The sequence below is a fragment of the Microtus oregoni genome, unplaced genomic scaffold, assembly GCF_018167655.1.
Source record: "Microtus oregoni isolate MIOR12 unplaced genomic scaffold, Mior012 000004F_ref0000308, whole genome shotgun sequence".
NCBI lineage: Eukaryota > Metazoa > Chordata > Mammalia > Rodentia > Cricetidae > Microtus > Microtus oregoni.
The window spans coordinates 31,919,258-31,937,759 of NW_024543063.1; the positions used below are offsets into that span (position 1 = coordinate 31,919,258).

The window sequence follows — 18,502 nt, forward strand, 5'->3', positions numbered from 1 at the left end:
TTATTTATGCAGGGTTGCATGTAACACAGCACAGGCTGGCCTTGAACTCACCGTGTTGGCAAGAATGACCTTACACTTCTGCTCTTCCTGCCTATGCCTTTGCAAGTTTCTAGGATTACATGTATGCACCACCAAGCCTGATTTAAGTGGTGCTAGAGATTGAAGTCGAGCATTCACTAGGCAGGCACCCTACCAAACTTAGCTCCACCTCTCAGCTCCAAATAATTTTGTAAGCATAAACTTGAGATTATCAGTAAATAATTTAATATATATATATATTTCATGTACATACAAACCTGGGTCATATAAAATTTTCTTAGACTTTCAGAGATCACAAGCAGAAAGTTTAAAAAGGCGCTTCTCGACCTTCTCCATAGGCCCAAGACAAAGGGCTAGTGTCTGTCCCACAGCTCTGAGCGTTATAGCTGGGTCGGCGGCTATCGTCTGACTAAGGACTATGAACCTCTTCCTGGCACCTTTGGAAGTACGCTGCGCTGAACCCTTGCTGGAGGCATGGTCAGCTCCAGGTCAAATGCCAGAAAGTGAATTGTGAGGATGTAATCACCAAGGCTCCAGCGATGGCTACACAAGCCAGATGCATACAGGGAAATGAAGTTGTCAGCATAAAGACACAAGGCAGACTAGCTTGCTTAGAAATTTATATTTGGGTGGTGACCATACTGACAGAGGTTGTGCTGCCTCGTGGAGAATCTGTTGAAGACTCTGCAGTCCGCTGTGGAGCTGGTGTTCTGCTCTGGGTAGCCAGTCAGCCATCTCCCCAAACCACATTCTCATTTCTCACTTTACTGTGGGCTGCTGGGGGTGGATGGGTATGGAGGATAAAACCATACAGGTGGAGGAGTCTAAACTCATTTTGGAGGGGTTCTGGGAGAGGCTCTATATTACTGGTTGCTCTATATAACTAAGCTGGCTCCCTAACCATTAAAACAATGGGACAGCATCTCCAATTATCCTCCTCTTTCCTCTACCTTACCTGCTCCGTCTCTGGCAGAAGTCAGAGTACTGCCAGAGACGTAGCTCCCAGTACTGAAGAGCCAGCCTCTTGTCCCGCCCTCTCAGCAGTTTCTCCCTCTCTCCCTTCAGGCTGCCGCTTCTGCTTTGACTGGATCTATGGCAGAGGCCAGGCTGCCTCTGCAGCTCTTTGCCGACATCTCTGTCCTTCATGCATCTCTCCTGGGCTTGTGATGCCTGTTCTCAGAGCATCTCCATACTCCCTAAGTGAGCCCAGCCATCAAGCAGAGATGACGTTCCATACCACCGGAAGACAACAGTCCTGGAATTTTCCCCACAGACACTCTCCATTGCTTAAGCATTTTACCCTAGATGTCCCAATCACCGCCCCTTGTCACTATCCCGCACACCCTATAGAGATATCCACCTTGTCGAAATTTCCTCTGTAAACAACCTCTCCCCTCCTCCATGCAACTTCACTTGTTTAGTTTGTCTCATTCCCCATATCATGGACAACACCATTGCTCTTTCGAAAACCATACATTATGCTCCCAGCGGGGAGAGATAAACATCTCCTCCTCTGAGGGTCTCAAGGATAAACTGAGGCACAATTCTACCAAAGTTTACTTTGGAGAGCCAGTTTATGGGGCCCCCTTCCAGAGCATAGATGACTGGGTTATTACTAGAATGTGGGTGCTTTCTCCTCCACACCCCAGCAGGGATAACGGCTTTCTCAGTCACATAGATGGAGTCCTCCCTGCCCCTCCCCAAGTCCTTCCAGTCCTATATACTCCAGCCCCTCCCAGCTCATTCTCTCATGGACAACGGAGGCTTATCCATGGGACTCAGATTGGAGCTGCAGTGCTATCTAGCCACGGGAGATATTGGCCCCACACCCCAGGTTCCTCTCTGGGCTCTTTGTCTTCTTCCTGTCAGGTAGAGGATTGCTCTGCTGGCTAGCAGAGGTTCCTTGGCAGCCAGATAAACTCCTGGGACCACTCCCACCCAAGCTGGGTAAGAGACAGCATCGCTACTTCCTCCTCCTGGGTCCCCCTGCTGGTGAGGCCTAGGCTGCTGATGTCGATGCAGGTTGGCATGGGGCTCTCAGCTCTGCAGAGGGAGGGTGAGAGGAGGAGCTGAGGAGAAGTTGGCGGGGCTGTGTGTCTGTGTGTGTGAGGTGCACACCCGCGTTATGTGTAATACTGCAGTCGGCAGAACATAAAGCCTTCCACGGAATGACTGAAGCTCAGGCATTGTTCTCTCTCTCTCTCTCTCTCTCTCTCTCTCTCTCTCTCCCTCTCTCCCTCTCTCCCCCCTCTCCTTCTCTTCCCGCTTCCCTCTCTCCCCCTCTCTTCTTTCGCTTATTCTTTCTCTGCTTCCTCCCTTTTCCCCTTCTCTCTTCCCTTTCTCTTTTCCCTCCTTCCTCCCCTCCCGACCTGGAAGGAGGAAAATGCATTGAGTCCTCACTGGGTAAGTTCCCCCCACCTTAGAAGTTTCCCTTGGTGTGTAAGGGCTGCTGGAGGGGGGCATCTGGCTGGGACATGGTATGTGGTGGTCCCCACAGAGGTATCTGCAGAACAGGTGTAGTGGCAGGTGAGAGTCCTTGGAGACGTCAGGAATGGACCTCTGCAGCTCTGGCCCCCACATCTGGAAGAGCCCTGGGAGGTCTCTGGATTCAGCCCTGGTTACCAGTTTCCCGCTGACTGCAGAGAAGGAGCACTGTTGGGGTCGAAGCAGCTGCTAAATCCCGCAGATCTTGTGGTCCTCTCCTCCAGCTAACGGGAAAAGGCTGGTTTTCAAGAGTGTCCCAACCATGTGGATATGTCTGTAGGGACAGGCATGTCAAGTATGTTTCCATGTGAGCATGTGAGAATGAACAGTGTATATGCTTGGACTGTGGAAAGTCAGCCTGTGGTGTGTGTGTGTGTGTGTGTGTGTGTGTGTGTGTGTGTGTGTGTATGTGTCCATCCTGTACTGTGGGCACAGGGCATGCATATCAGGGCTGAATGTCAAGTGCGTACACAGAATTGTGTTGCACATGCGGGTAAGGTTTGTAATGCCTGTGTGGGCAGTCATTGTGAGTCAGGCACAACGTTTGGTTTGTATATTTGTGTGTGTATGTGTGGACCTAGATGTATGCTCAGCACAGGTACATTGCATGTGCGTAGGCACAGGAACGTTGTGGGTGACGTGTGTCCTGTGTACAGCTGTGTATTGTGTGTGGGTAGCATCTGTGGAGGTACAGCTTCTCCACGAACCCTGCCTTGTTCTGATGCTTTGGCCCCTGTCCTGGGGGCTGAAGTAGTGCCGTGGGACTGTGCATCAGGCTGAGCAGAAGTGGATAAGCACCTGACCTTGAGCGAGGAGATCTGCTCCCTGCTCCAGGTCATCTTAGGGTTTATGCCATACTTAGCTCACCTTTGCCTACTTGCCAATTACACCTACAGGGAATAGCATTGAGGTGTGGGCATGTGTATGTGTGTGTCTGTTGGGTATGTTGTATAGTGTTTGCTGTATGTGTGTGTTGGATGTGTTGTATAAGGTATGTGTGCTGTGTTAGTTGAATGTGTTGTATCCTGTGTCCTATTTGTGTGTAGCGGGGTATTTGCCTGGAGTCTGCACTGTGTGTCACATGTGGCATGTATGTGAATGTGCACTCTAAGCTAAAGCCCCATTTTGCTCCTGGGCTGGTGCCTGCCCTATCTGGACCCCAGCACAACTCCTTTGTTGTCATCCCCAGGGAGCCATTGTTCTCAGAACTCATACCCACTTCCTCCACTTGGCTCATCAAGTCTCTGTGCCCTCAGCCTTAGACACTTGCATTCCTGCAAATAGAAGATCCAGAGTTCATGAGGCTCAAGGCTGGAACTGTTGCTCTGAGCTTCAGGCTCAGCAGCTGAGCCCTCCCATGCTCAGCCGTAGGCTGGGACCACATCATGCATTTTGGAACATTATAGGACTGCAGCAGCAGCTGGGTCCCAAGATGGTTCTCCACATGGTGGCAGAACCATCCATCTCCCCATGCTGATGCTGCTGTATTTCCACCTCCAGCCCTGACTCTAGAGGTTTCCTTCATGTCTCCTCATTCTGCCCCACAGCGGAGGGTCCACAGTGCCTCAGACCATGGCCTCTCAAACATGCATCCCCCTGACCCCTGCATGGACTCCTTTCTTGGTCTTCCCACCTGAGCCCTGTCCCAGCATTTTCCCACTCCGTAAAGACTGCCCTGATGCCATCTAATGCCCTGTCATGCTATCTCCTGAGAGAGAGAGAGACCCTGATTTATCCTTATCCCTTCTCCAGCTACTGCTTGGCTGAGCCCTGATCCCTCTCACCTGACAGTTAACCTGGCCTCCTCACCTCTACCTGTGACTCTGTTGACTTTTCTGGGGTCTGTGGGTCCCATGAAGCCCTTTAAAGCTGCATGTGAGAGCATGTTGCTGCTTTGCTTAAAGCCACTGGCAACCTCTGCTGCAAAAAAAATAAACCCTGCGCCGGTGAGACTCACAGGCTGTAACTGGCCCTTTTCCCTGCTTCCTCACTCAGCGCAGGCACACAGTACCTGTCCTGTAGCCATAATGTAATGCACCCAACACTCTTTTCTGGGAAGAAGCTGCTGTTACCACCCGCTAGACAGACTCATGGGGAAACTGAGTCTTAAAGTTCCACAACAATAATTTTAAAGAGGGCTGGAAAAAAAAATGGCTCAGCAGTTAAGAGCACTGGCTGCCCTTCCAGAGGACCGGGGTTCAAGTCTGAGCACCCATATGACAGTTTGCAATTGTCTGTAGCTCCAACCCAGGGCATCTGATGCCCTCTTGTACCTTCCACAGGTATTAGGTATATGGTCATCCATTCAGGCAAAACACCCATGCACATAAAAATACAAAAAGGAAAAAAAACCTAAATAATATTAAAGAAACAGATGCAGATCACTTATCAAGGTCAAGGCCAGGGACATTTTAGGCTTCATTGTTTCTATGCTCCTGACAACCCTGAGAAGCAGGTGTGCATCCTTTCTGTCCACAGTGGGTGTGTTGAGGCTTAGGGATGCTGCAGACTCAGCAGCCGAGCCCTCAGTTTTCCTGGCAGAGAGCTTGACAGCATATAAGGTGCAGTCCCCTTTCCACAGTGGGCTGTTTCCTGCATCCACGCAGGGTGGAATGGCAGAATACCCTGCACACTCCTTGACCTGCCCCAATGCCGTATCCCTGCCACACAGCCCCAGGTCTCTGAATGCGGTGCCATGGGCAGGTATTTTTAGGATCCAGAGCCAGTCTGTAGTCCAGCCCAACCCATGGCTGCCTCTCAGAACTGCCTCTTCCTACCCCTCCAGGCCTGCAGGGCATCACAGAAAACGCCAGCAAGATGGATGGCCCCAGCAATATCTCACTGGTCCATGGTGATACCACGCTGGGCCTGCCAGAGTACAAGGTGGTCTCAGTCTTCCTAGTGCTCCTGGTGTGCACCACCGGCATCGTGGGCAACGCCATGGTGGTCCTGGTTGTGCGGACCTCACAAGACATGCACACGCCCACCAACTGCTACCTGGTCAGCTTAGCTCTAGCCGACCTGATAGTGCTGGTGGCCGCGGGGCTGCCCAATGTCTCTGACAGCCTGGTGGGGCACTGGATCTATGGACATGCTGGCTGCTTGGGTATCACCTACTTCCAGTATCTAGGCATCAATGTCTCCTCCTGCTCTATCCTGGCATTTACTGTGGAGAGGTAAGTACCCACAGGTTACCCCCATGCCTTCTCCCTTCCATTGTCTTCCTTAACGAGAATCCAAGGAGCCTGGATTCAAGCAGGGATTTCTGGTAAATTGAGGCTCCATTGAACCTTCTGTTCAGCTAAGCTAGTGTGGGGTGCTAGAAGAACCATCACAAATGTGGGCACTTGCTCTGCTTCTAGATTGCTATAGGGCACCAGGAAAGGCCTCTGACTTCCTGTGAGTCTTGATTTCCCATCCAGAACACAGGCACTTGAATGATCTTTTTCACCACCCCCAACTACTGGAGACTGAACCCTGGGTCTTCCACATACTAGGCAATCCATACCTCTAATCTTTAAAATAAGTTAACCTTGAGATGGTCTTTTTGTTTTGTTTTATTTGTTTTTCAAGACAGGGTTTCTCTGTAGCTTTAGGGCCTATCCTTTAACTAGTTCTTGTAGAACAGGCTGGCCTCGAACTCAAACTCATAGAGATCTGCCTGCCTGTGCCTCCTGAGTGCTGGGATTAAAGACATGCACCACCACCGCCCGGCAAGACGGACTTGTTCAGGTTGACTATAAACTTGTGATCCTCCTCCCTCAGCCTCTCAAGAAACTGAACAGGCCTTCGCTATTGTGCTCAGCAATGGTGTGTCTCTTGAATCTCCACCAGCTTGAATTTTTTGTTTATTTGTTCATTTTATAAGACAGGGTTTCACTATGAATACATACCGGAATAGCAAGCTAGCCTTGAACTCTTTTTGTAGCTGAGGATGGCTCAAACTCATTGGAATCCTGCTGTTTCAGCCTCCTGGATCCCAGAATTACAAGTGTGTACCACCATGTCTGGCTTAGTTCTGATTGTAACACACCAGAAACAAATGGTCCAAAGATTGAACATGCTGATCCGAAGCCTCAATTTGGGGTGGCAGGAGTTGAGACTTTGAGCTCAGCAACTTGTTAGGGTTACCCAGAATCTGAGCAGAGTTCAGGTCTGCCATAGCCAAACACTAGGTCCACTTCTACAATCCCCGTCTATGCTTGCCTGGGAACAAGTCAGCATGGGGATGTCTCATCTGTGCCATGTGATTGTTCCCAGGGCCCTGAGTGTGAGCAATAAGGAGATCTGCCTGTGAGGGGCGTACAGTGTAACTCCCCGCCTTTGGTGGGCGTACAGTGTAACTCCCCACCTTTGGTGGGCGTACAGTGTAACTCCCCGCCTTTGGTGGGCGTACAGTGTAACTCCCCGCCTTTGGTGGGCGTACAGTGTAACTCCCCGCCTTTGGTGGGCGTACAGTGTAACTCCCCGCCTTTGGTGGGCGTACAGTGCAACTCCCCGCCTTTGGTGGGCGTACAGTGTAACTCCCTGCCTTTGGTGGAGAGTAGCAAAAAATGCTTTGACCACATGTGGCATTCAAAGGCGACTTTGAGAGCCATGGAGTCACAGGACAGGACATTCCCAGGCTGCTTTTCTGTCCTTGGGAGGCTGGCCTTGTTCTGCCTGTCCTTGAAGCGTCCTCACCCTACACCTGTGCAGCCCCCCATTGCCCTTGCCAAGTACAGCCCAGCCACTCTTACTCATCCCGGCTCAGTTTGGGTCAGGTGTCTCAGACATAAGCCGAGCAGTCCCATGGCCCCAGGAGCCAACATGCCTTGCCTGTGCCCCACAGGTACATCGCCATTTGCCACCCAATGAAAGCACAGACTGTGTGCACTGTGGCCCGGGCTAAACGGATCATCGCAGGTATTTGGGGGGTCACATCCCTCTATTGCCTACTCTGGTTCTTCTTGGTGGACCTCAATGTCCATGACAATCAGCGCCTGGAATGTGGCTACAAGGTGTCCCGAAACCTCTACCTGCCCATCTACCTGCTGGACTTCACTGTCTTCTTCATCGCACCCCTGCTGGTGACCGTGGTGCTCTATGGGCTCATCGGGAGGATTTTATTTCAGAGCTCATTGTCCCAGGAGGCCTGGCAGAAGGCGAGACAACCCACTGGGCAGGGTGAGGGTGCACCAGGCAGTTGCTGCTCTAGATCCAAGGGCTCCATGTCCTCCAGGAAGCAGGTTAGGAGGACTCCTGGGTGCAGGTGGGGGTTGCATGTGAGGAGAATCATGGGGAGAGGCACAGATATGCAAAAGAGCATAAAACACACAGGGCATGACTGGCAAAGCGTCTAAGTCGTTTGGTCTTTCATTTGCACATACATACATGCATGCTTGCATACATACATCTGTGCAATGACTGCCAAGGCATTTCATATGCCAAGTAGAAGCTGGGACACAGAGAGAACATGGAAACAGTCAGATGCCCTCCTTGAACTACAAAGTGAACACAAGTCTGTCCAAGGATAGGCAGGAAGGAAACATGGGAACACATTTTGCTGGGGAACAGGAGTCAGGGGTCAGTTCAGGAGGCCTTACTAAGAGGTGACAGATGGGTAGAGCACCAGTGTTGGCAAGGAAGAGCAGCCAAGCCAGGTGCAGGGAAGCATTCCCAGAAGAGAAACAGCCAAGGTTGATGCTGAGGTGGCAAGCTGAGCAGAGAAGGACTTTGAATATATGAAATGGGAACATTCAGGAGTGGGGAGAGAAAGAAGGATGAGTAGCTGAAAATGAGGTGTGGGTGCCCAAAGTCACAGTGGGGACCCTATCTGGCACCAGGGACTTTGTAATAGAATTGTATCCTTGGAAATTCAGTATCTTGGGAAGCTCAGTCTGAGTCTCAGCTCTGAGAGATGCCCCGAGCCGCTGGTTTTGGCATCTGGTGCACATGGCATCCCTGTTGTCAACTTCTAGCTATGATTGCTGAGTGTGTCTCACAGCCGCGCCCTCCCGCCTTTCCTCCCCACAGGCCACCAGGATGCTGGCGGTGGTCGTGCTGCTTTTTGCCTTGCTGTGGACCCCCTACCGCACGCTGGTGTTGCTCAACTCTTTCCTGGCCCAGCCTTTCCTGGATCCCTGGGTTCTGCTGTTCTGCCGCACCTGTGTCTACACCAGCAGTGCCATCAACCCTGTCATCTACAGCCTCATGTCCCAGAAGTTCCGTGCGGCCTTCCTGAAGCTGTGCTGGTGCAAGGCAGCTGGGCTGCAGAAGCGTGCAGCATGCGTCACTGCCGGCAGCGTCAGTGCTGTCCAGGAGACCCCAGGAGGGACTGAGAAGATGCAGCTGGGCTCCATAGAGGCCTCAGGTCCCACAGCTGCTGGGTCCCTGCGTTGCCAGCAAGAGCCCCACTTCAGTGCACTCTGAAGGCTCCTGCCTGGCCCCTGACTCTGCTCCCTGTGCTGGCTTGCTCACTGGTCTGGTTGGTATCTGCTCTGAGCACTGCTGGATCGCCAGGAGAGGGACAGATAGCTCACTGCCCATGGGTCACCAGAGGTCCCTTTACCATGAAGGAGGACACTGGAATGTTCTCAGCTAGATCCTGTGTGGGTAGCTCTCTATTCTGAAGCCAGGCTGGTGGGAACAGAGAGGAAGCTGGAGACCCAGTCTTCACCCCTTCAAAACCTTTCATCTGTTCCCACTCATTACTTTAAGCATCTTTTGGAGTTTATTATTGAAGGAGTGTCCTTCCAGGCGTTGAGCACTGCTGTCCCTTGATGAGCCCATGCGTACAGGTTTCAAATGTGGTCATTGGACAGTGGGGGTTATACAGAATGGGTGTCCAGCCAGTCACCCAGGGCTGTTCCATGATGTTCATCCCTGGCCCCAGCATCCCTTCCAGTCTTCCATTAAGGTGGGCAGCCCTGTAAGAGAGCCCACCAAGCAAGCTCACCCACCACAGATGTGCTTGAAGGAAACAATTTGTCTTCCCAACCAGCACCAAGAAGTCACCTCTACCTCCTTGGCCCCAAATGTGCAAGCCTGGCTGTCTGGACCCTCTCTGCCAGTTGCTGTCCTGCATGCTATGCTTTTATTGGAGGCATGCTGCAGACTCAAGAGATGTCAGGAGAAGCCTCTGCTGGGAGCCAGCCCCATCACTGCCTACAGGACTACTGGCTGAGCCTGAGGACCAGTAGGCTTCATGTCCCACACTGTAAAATGGGGCCAGTGACCCTGCCTTAGTCCCAGGACCCCAACATTGAGGAACACTATAGCAAACATGTTTCAATACGCAGAAGTGGTCACCCTGACTGGAGACCTCAGGAAGGCAGGAATTGGTGGATGCTGGTGTGTGTGTGTGTGTGTGTGTGTGTATGGTGTGTAGTGTGTGTGTGTGTGCCCGCATAGCTGTACCAGGTGAGTCAGCCTACTCATACAGCTTCTGCCTTCCCGGCTGGATGTGATCCTACTGACTCATTCCTGCTCTGGGTACCTGGGCTACTCCAAAATAGAACTGACTTTTTAGGGGCTCTGATTGCTGAGTCTGGTTTTGTGGGGTAGGACATTTAGAACCTCACATATGGGGGATTAAAGGACCTTACTAGAGGGAAAGTCAACACAACAGTTGGGGGTCACCCAGAGCAGCGGGAGCCCTACCTGAGGCCTGCCCATGCCGTGGTCTCCAGACTGAGGGGCACGTTCTTTGGACGCCCCCACACCAGGCTGGCTGTGCTAGGGCAGGACTTGCTCCACCCTCTACCTGAGCTGGCTGTTCCTGCCATCCTTAGAGCCCCTTCACCCTGTGACTTCTTCTTTACCACACCCATGTGACATGCACGTGTCCCCTGGCGGATGTGGCCAGACAGACCTGATCCCTAGCTCCTCCCCGTCTCCTGCACTCTGAGATCAGAGCTTACATGAAGTAGATGTGGGGGGCAAACATGGAGGTAAGGCAGTCAGATCCAGCCATGATCTCCCAGGCTGCCCGGTCTGCCTGTGTGCTCTGCAAGCTCCACCCGGCCCAGACTTGTGACCTCTCTCTCTGACTGTGGCCTGGACAAACCTTGCTGACATCAGACACTCCAAATATTTTCCTGTCCTATCTCATCTTTCCTAGTTACCCACTCCCCTGAAGCACAGCACCAGGGGAGTGGCCTTTGTCAAATGCAGACCTGAAGATCACATTACGACAGGCCTCTTGGTGCGGCACACTGGGTAGTACTCACTTTCTTGGGTGAACTTGGTCTTGTAGAGCCAGCTCAGACTGGCAGAGCTCTTGAGGTCTGCTCCATGCCATCCTCCAAGACCATCGCACGTCAACTGGGCATCCAGCTCTAGCCTCCCGTAGCTTCTCTCTTGTACAGCATGCGGTTAGTGGCCCCTCCTACTCTTGGCTTGGAATCCTTTGTTTGGTAAAGTTGTTGGTTGGCTGGTGAATGCTGCCTGGGTATATGGTGTCCTGTTATACTGAGTTTTCTCTGTGACTTTAACCTCTGGATGGATGAAGCAGGCTAGCAGCCCCAGGACTGCAGGGATCTTATAAAGGATATAGTTGTTCGGCCACTGTGGACTCCTGCCTTAGAAGCAGGCTGCCTGGGATATGCTGAACACCCTGGAGGTGAAAACCATGGAGCAGACCTCAAGAGTCCCTCTGGTCCTGAGTCAGCATCTGCTTTACACCTGTGGCAAGAGCTCTGTCCTGGGAGGCAGCTGAGAACCCTCGAATGGGAAGATTGTAGAGAAAGACTTGGGAGACACGAGCCTTCCTCAAGACTGCCCAACGACACACAGATGTTTGTAAATGTATAATTTGCTCGTATGTAACATAAAGTCTTTTACATATACACGAGTTGTGCTTGGAGCAAGCTTGGACAGCCTGTCTCATGCATGTTTTCTCTGGAGGTCAGGTGACTATGGATGTCTACTCCCAGGCTTGGGCTCTGGAACCTTCTTAGGTCACAGCACACTACAGACACCTTGTCTCGCCCATGAGCCATGAGACCCAGGACGCTCCAGGACCTCCACAGTCAGGTGCACCGACTCAGCCCTGAAAGATGCTGGCCCATTCTATGACATGACGACCCCCTCCCGAGGAGGCGAGGTGCTTGCTCAGGAGTTCCCACGGACGAGCAGACACAGCCAGTGAGGCGTGGGGTCTGGAGGCGCAGGAATTAGTCTTCAAGCACAGGGCCTGGCCGCCCCATTGTCACCTGCGGTCCATCTTAAAATCATGTAGGTAATTGGAAGGGCCACCAGTGTGGGTATTGTGGGATTTGTCAGCCCATTTCATTCCCCGCAGCTGCTGGAGCTGCAGATGCTAGAAGACAAAGGATCCACTAATCTTTCTTTGAGTGTCCTGCTAGGCCTACAAGGGCAAACAGGAGAAAAAAAAAAAACCCAAGGAAACAGTTTAATTCTTGTTGGTAAGAGAGGAAAGGACTTCCATCTTCATAGTTATCTTACTCTATTCAACCTGACCTGTTAGTTGCTTCCTGTGCTGGGTTTCTTTGTTTTGTTTTTCACATTTTTAATACAAGTTTATCTATGATGAGGTGGGGGGCGGGGGGGGGGCGCGTGCTCATGACTGCAGTGCCTGCAGAGACCAGTAGAGGGCAGTGTAGCTCCTGGAGCTGGAGTTACAGCGGTTGTGAGCCACGCTAGCGTAGGTGCTGGGAGCTGAACTCAGGTACTCTGCAAAGGTAGCAAGGACTTTTTAAGCTCCTGAGCCATTTCTCCAGCCAGGTGTCTGTTTTGCTCGTTACGTTGATCCAGGCTGACCTTGAACCCTAGATCCGCCTACCTACAGCTTACGCACTTAGGAGCTGCTCTTCTGAGCTGCGTCAAAAGCCCGGGGATTCTGCCTCACAGCGTCTGGCAAGGGGAGCTCATGGATGGAACAGGGAGGGGCAGATCTTGAGAGTTAGAGTCAAGCACAGGAAATATACAAAGCTCAGGGCGCCCGACCAGGTGGCCTTCTGTGGGGCAGTGCGGGGAAGATGACAGCTAGAGCTGGCCAAGGAAGGATGTCCCAGGATGAAGACCTTACAGAGGAGAGAGCCCCAGCCCTGTGCCAGCCACTGAGAAGGAAAGCAGGCAGTGCTGTCTCGTTGGCTCCCCTAAGACCAACTGGAACGGAAGACAGAAACAGCTGCTGTTCTGGGAAAGGGGTGATTTGATTTGGGAAGAGGCAGGGAAGGAAGAGAAGTGAATTAAAGGTACAATATGGAGACAGTCGCACCTGACTTGGTCCCACTGGGGGCCCTTATGTACAGCTGTGAGGTATGTCCTCTGCGTCCTCCCTCCTAACGACAGATGGCATTTGTCATGACCCCCATCTTCATTGGTTGATGGCTGTCCTGGGTATCAGTATCAAACCCCTATTTTTGTGACCTCCATTCTGTGGCAGAGAAGAGCCAAGTGACTTAAGGGCTGGGTACCCACACATGGCAATGGGTTGGAGTGGGGCTGAGGTAGGTAGTGGGGCACCCAGAGAATCCACTACAGGCATGGCATCACTGAGGCCCTCAGAGCACACGGTCCCTGATCTTGAGTGCAAGAAATGAGGAAATACTTGGAGAAGACACCATGTTCAGAACAGACACTGTGCCAGATGGTGCCACCATGATGAGGGCAGCTCAGGGAGTGAGGCGCTTAGTGGGTGTCCCCTAAGCAGCCTACGAATGACATGGATGCAGAGGAACAGAGGCTCAGCTCCCCTAGACAGACTGGAGAAAGCTGAGCTCACAGGGCTCACACAGGCCAGGGCCACCAGAGGAGACCCACAGCATCAAAGCTTGGCATATCAAAGCTCCTGTTTCTCTGCTGGGAAACCCAGGCCCTCAAAAGAGAAGGAACTTGCCTGTCTCTCTTAGTAATGCTGTCCTGGGTCTCATTGCTTGATGCCTGCAAGAGTGACAGTCTCTCATGGCCAGGTCCCCATGGGGCGTAGAGGAACTGCTTGTACACAGCGCTGTGGCAGGTTTTGTAACTCCTGAAAGTGAACGGGATTCCTGGTCTCTCTAGGTGGTGAAGGTAAAGATTCCACAGCCTGTCCTGGCCCTGAAGGTGCCCTTGACCCAGGATGCAAAGGTCAAGGTGGGAGGAGCTCAAGGGTTCGGCCACAGGGTGCCACACAGGATATTTCTAGTTCAAGTGAAAACCAGAATTCAGACTGAGCCCACGTGTCTGGTGCTGTTCTGATTCAACACTGAAAAAGGCACTTAGGGAGAGGCCCCTAAGTGGGACCAGGGGGACCCACTTCAAGATAATGAGGACCGCATGAGAAGATGTGGGAGGGAGGGAGATGGCCCAGGGAGTCTCCAAAAGGTCGAGGGATCAGAAGTTGGGAGAAGCAGGCATGGCTGAGGAAGATGGAGCCTTTGGGACCGGGGGCGGGGGTGGTGGTGGTGTGTGTGTCTCTTTAGAAACCTTTGATTCTGAAAAGGCACAGACCTGGCAAATAAGTGTCCACTGTCCTCACTTGTGTTCATACCAATTGCTCAAGGCACCAGCTGGTTGACACCTCTAGACCCACTGGTTTCTGGCTTTTCTCACAGCCCAGATAAAGGACCAAAGGCACCACTTCCCACTTCCCACTCGGTGTTCGGTTCCCACCTGCAGGCAGCTGAGGCTTGGCTTGCAGATTCTGTTCTGCAACCCCGACCGACTCTGCCGCCCACCCTCCCCCGAAGCTAAGCAGGACAGTTTCTCTGCTCCTCACAGCCGTCCATTCCACATGCGCATAAATTATCTTTTAATTGAAAGTTTATAAGCTCTTTAATCTTGCTTATTGTAGCTGAGATGATGTGTGTTTGTACAGCTTTATTGAATAACGGATGCCCTTGCCTCCCAAATGCCCATTTAGTTTGCTTTGCAGTGGTGGTGTGGGAGGTGTGTGTGTGTGGGGGGGGGGTAAAGGCCCCACATCTACATGCTTAAAGACTGTGGCTTTAGGGGATAGGGGCATGGCTTAGTTGATAAGGTGCTTACCACATGAGCATAAGGAGCTGAGCTCAGATCCCTGGCATCCATGAAAAAGCTGGGCATATTGGTGCATATCTGTAATTCCAGGGTTGGGCAGGGAGAGGCAGGAGGAGTTGAAGGTACCAGGATTCCAGCAGACACAGAACTCAGAGTTGTCGTCTGCGAGCTGTCAAGGAGCACACACAGACACGCGGCATGCTTGAGCCAAAGACTGAAGTCAGCCTGGGCAACAGAGCAGGAAGCTATATCCATAGTATAAAATAAAAACTGGCCTGCCACATATTCATCAGCTAGTAAGTAGTCAAACAAACATGGCAACTCCACACAGTGCAATACCATCCAGACTGGAAAAGAATGAGGCACCAGCACGCTCAGCAGGGAAGATCTCAGGGGATGCAGTCACAGGCTCCGAAACACCCATGACAGAATCCAGAATAGAGAGAGGTTTCCAGGTGCCTGAGGGCTGGAAGAAGGGCTAGAGGCATGCATCCTCATGTGCTCAGAGACCCTATGTGATGGTGGGAAGGTTCTAGAGCGAGGTACAGGTGAAGGCTATACGGCTTTGTGAATGACTAAATATTACTCACTTGTGCTTGCTCAAGAGCAGAGAGGGCGAGTCTGGGAATTTTATCTCAGTTAAGAACAAGGTGTACCGAGAGACAGCTGAGGGACGTGGGCTGTGGAATTCCCCCCTCACATTGCCCTGGTAGGACACCCTAGTGACCTTGGTTTACAATGCAACAACTACAACCCTCTCTAGTATAGGCTCAGGGCTGAGGCCAGTTCTGTTGCCCCCTGTTGTGGTGTTTAGTGACCCCTGTTGGCCTCGCAGACAAAATTGAGACAATGTGTCTAAGACTGTAAGATAAACGGTAGAAACAGTAACCATGTTGCAAACCCTCCTGTTTGTTTACGGCACTGGGGACAGAACCCTGGGTCTTCCTCATGCTCCTGGGGCAGCACTCTAGCACTAAGCCCCCAACAAACTTTGCAGAGTGCATTCCTGAGGATCTGAACTCAGGTCCTTACACTGCAAGGCCAGCCCTTTAGTGACTGAGTCAACTCCCCAGTCTTCAAAGGCTCCTGTCTGGGGTGGGGGATAGGCTCAACAGTTTCATGTCTGGATGGACGACCAACGCTGTGCAGAGAGCTGCATCTAGGTACCAGATGCAGAGACCAGAGATGTCTATACTCCATTTAGCCAATGAGGCCTGAGAGTCCTGGAAGTGAGCCCCATCTTGGGGCTCACAGAGAAGATGGGGTCAAGTACACTCTTATAACTTCCAAATTTCTGACCTTTGGCTGATGCCACAAAGGTTGGTAATTCATATAAAGGTAGCGAACACGCCTCCTCATCCAAGGAAAACCCAGGCCACATCACATCTGTGGGGAGGGCTGGCAGGAAAGGGCAGGCGACACAAATTTGGTAAGGCTCTGGAAAATGGGAGCCCTCACACAGCCCCACAAGAAATATCTTACAATGATTCTAGAGTTTTCACAGAATCAGAAAATCCAATCAGGTGTACCCAAGAAAGCCAATAACAGAGGACCACACAGACACAGCATCCTTGTTGCTAAGATGATACCAGCCAAGATTCCAGAGCAGACGCTGTACACCTGTGAACAGGAAGCACTGAGACCCGCCACAGCATGCGTGACCTGAGTTTCTGGAGCCCAGTCAAAGAAACCAGACCCAAGAGACCACTCTGTATGCATGAAGTGTCTGAACCCCCAAATTCACAGAACTAGAAGGCTGGTTAGCAGATGTTTAGAGAGGGGTGGGGAAATAGTCAATGTCGTATCTCTTTTTGGGGTGATGACTTTGTTCTAAAGTTGAACATGCACCACCGTGAGTCCCCTAGTAGCCAAGGAACTGTGCGCTGGCTAGGTGACAGTGTGTGAGAGCTTTGGCTCGGTACAGCTTCCTGGGACCTGAGGTGGCTAAGGTTCTGAGAAGGTTTGGGGTACAGCCAGGCATTTAAGGTGCAGCTCTGCTGTTCTACAGATCACTGCAGAGTGCCGGACCTGCAGCCTCTGCCCTTTCCCGGGGTACCACACCCTCTCTACCCCACTGTGATTTGCATGGCACAAGGGACCCCATTTTCCTTCACAGAGGCAGTCCTCCAGGCTGCCTCCCTCTCCCTCTCTCCTCCTCCTAAACACAGGAGTGGTTGGTAGATAGACACAAGCTTTATTAGGTACAAGTGGAAGAAGCAAGCAGTCAGGTGACCTGTTTGCCCTGTGTAGGCAGGGGCTCACTTTCCTCTGGGGACAGAGCTAAAAATAGAGCTCCAGGGAGCAGCTGTAATTACGTTGTGTGCACCCTGTCTCCATCTCTCTCCCCGCCCCCTTCCTCCACCCTCTACCTTCTTCACCCCCATAGCTCCTTCTCTTCTCTTCCCCCAGTATTTTCACAGGTCCTCCCTTTTTGGTAACCCTTTCTATTTTTTCTTTTTCCTTCCAGACCTGGGAAATGGAGACTAGACAAGCCAAGGTTAATTCTAACAGAGGCTTCTGCCTGCTGGCTCTCTCTGCAGGCTTGTGAGGAGGATGGTCCACACTGCGGGGCTCATAGGGATGGGGTGCTCAGATCCTCACAGGGACAAGCCTGGGCTCATTAGGTAGTGGCTCCTTCACTCATAGGCTGAGGACACAGGTCATGAAAAGCACATGCTATCACCCTGTTTCTGTACCAATAACCCAACAGGTCTGGCTAGGGGATACCTTTCTCCACCCAGACCCTCTGGCTTCTTGTGCCCATGACAAATTTCCTGGATGTCAGTGACTCCTTTCAGCAGTCCCTGCCAGACATGCTGGGCATAGCTGCTATGGTCTTCCTGGCCAGCGGTTTGCTGCACGTTCACACGGGACGGAGTCCCTGGCTTGGCGGGAGAGCGGGAACAGAACACTTCAGCCAGGCCCCTTCTCAACGTGACAGGATCCACAGAAGGAGACAAACCTCTCAGCATGTGTGAGTGTCCAGCTTGGGTTAACTGAGGTGAGGACACACCCACTAACTGCATCGTGCACAGCTGGGGTCCTGGACTGAGTGAGAAGAAGAAAATGAGCTGAGCAGCGGCGTCCATCTCTTTATCCTTCCTAATGGTGGATGGAACTATGACCAATCTCCCCGCATTCCCACCCTGATTCCTTCCCCGTTCATGACATAACAGTCAGGCCTGTTAGCTTTGTCAACTTGGAAACAACCTAGACTGTGTGAGAGGAAAACCTCAGTTAAGGAACTGGAAGATCAGTGGGCATGTCGGTGGGGGACTGCTCTGATTATGATCAATGCCGTAGGGCCCACCCAGCCCACCATGGGTGGCACTGTTCCTAGGCAGGCGGTCTTGGACTGTGTAAGAAAGCTAGCTAAATGATCTAGCAAGTGAGCTAGCAAGCAGTGTTCCTCCATGGTTCTGGCCTCCGGGCACCTGCTTTGAGTTCCTGGCCCTCATTTCTCTCAGTGCTAGGAGTAGAAGCTGAACAAACCCTTTCCTCCCCTAAGCTGCTTGTGTCTATGGTGTTTATCATAACAGCCGAAAGGAAATTAGAATAGTGTTGCCACAGGTCTGTAATCCCAGAATTTGGGAGACACAGGCAGAAGGCTTAAGAGTTCAAGGCCAGCCTTGATTACACAGCAAGTTTGAGGCCAGCCTGGGCTATCTGAGACTCTTCCTCAAGGCCCAACCAAAACCAAACCTAAAACCCACCATGAGGCCGGGCGATGGTGGCGCACGCCTTTAATCCCAGCACTCGGGAGGCAGAGGCAGGCGGATCTCTGTGAGTTCGAGGCCAGCCTGGTCTACAAGAGCTAATTCCAGGACAGGAACCAAAAGCTATGGAGAAACCCTGTCTCGTAAAATCAAAAAAAAAAAAAAAACAAAAAAAAAAAACAACCCACCATGAGCTAAAATAAGTAGTTTGTCTGTGAAGTGGCTTTCAATCAAGTATGTGGTTATAAAAATGACCAAAGTCCAGAACTATGGGAGCTTCAGCAGGTGACAGCAGACTC

At 51.8% G+C, this 18,502-nt stretch overlaps 1 protein-coding gene across 1 annotated transcript; it reads left to right on the top strand.

Moving 5' to 3' along the window:
- Positions 1-1,869: 1,869 nt before the first annotated feature.
- Positions 1,870-11,338, top strand: LOC121447211 (thyrotropin-releasing hormone receptor-like). The gene is made up of 5 exons (XM_041650340.1): positions 1,870-1,986; positions 2,416-2,442; positions 5,309-5,699; positions 7,355-7,751; positions 8,539-11,338. The coding sequence occupies exons 3-5, from the start codon at positions 5,341-5,343 to the stop codon at positions 8,932-8,934; spliced, it is 1,152 nt and encodes a 383-aa protein (XP_041506274.1). The 5' UTR covers positions 1,870-1,986; positions 2,416-2,442; positions 5,309-5,340; the 3' UTR covers positions 8,935-11,338.
- The last annotated feature ends 7,164 nt before the right edge of the window (positions 11,339-18,502 follow it).

Bases quoted from the DNA above. Each gene is read 5' to 3' on its own strand.
- LOC121447211 (XM_041650340.1), top strand. From the start codon at position 5,341: ATGGATGGCCCCAGCAATATCTCACTGGTCCATGGTGATACCACGCTG. The intron at 5,700-7,354 runs GTAAGTACCCAC...TGTGCCCCACAG, and splicing joins CTGGCATTTACTGTGGAGAG to GTACATCGCCATTTGCCACC. The intron at 7,752-8,538 runs GTTAGGAGGACT...TCCTCCCCACAG, and splicing joins CCATGTCCTCCAGGAAGCAG to GCCACCAGGATGCTGGCGGT.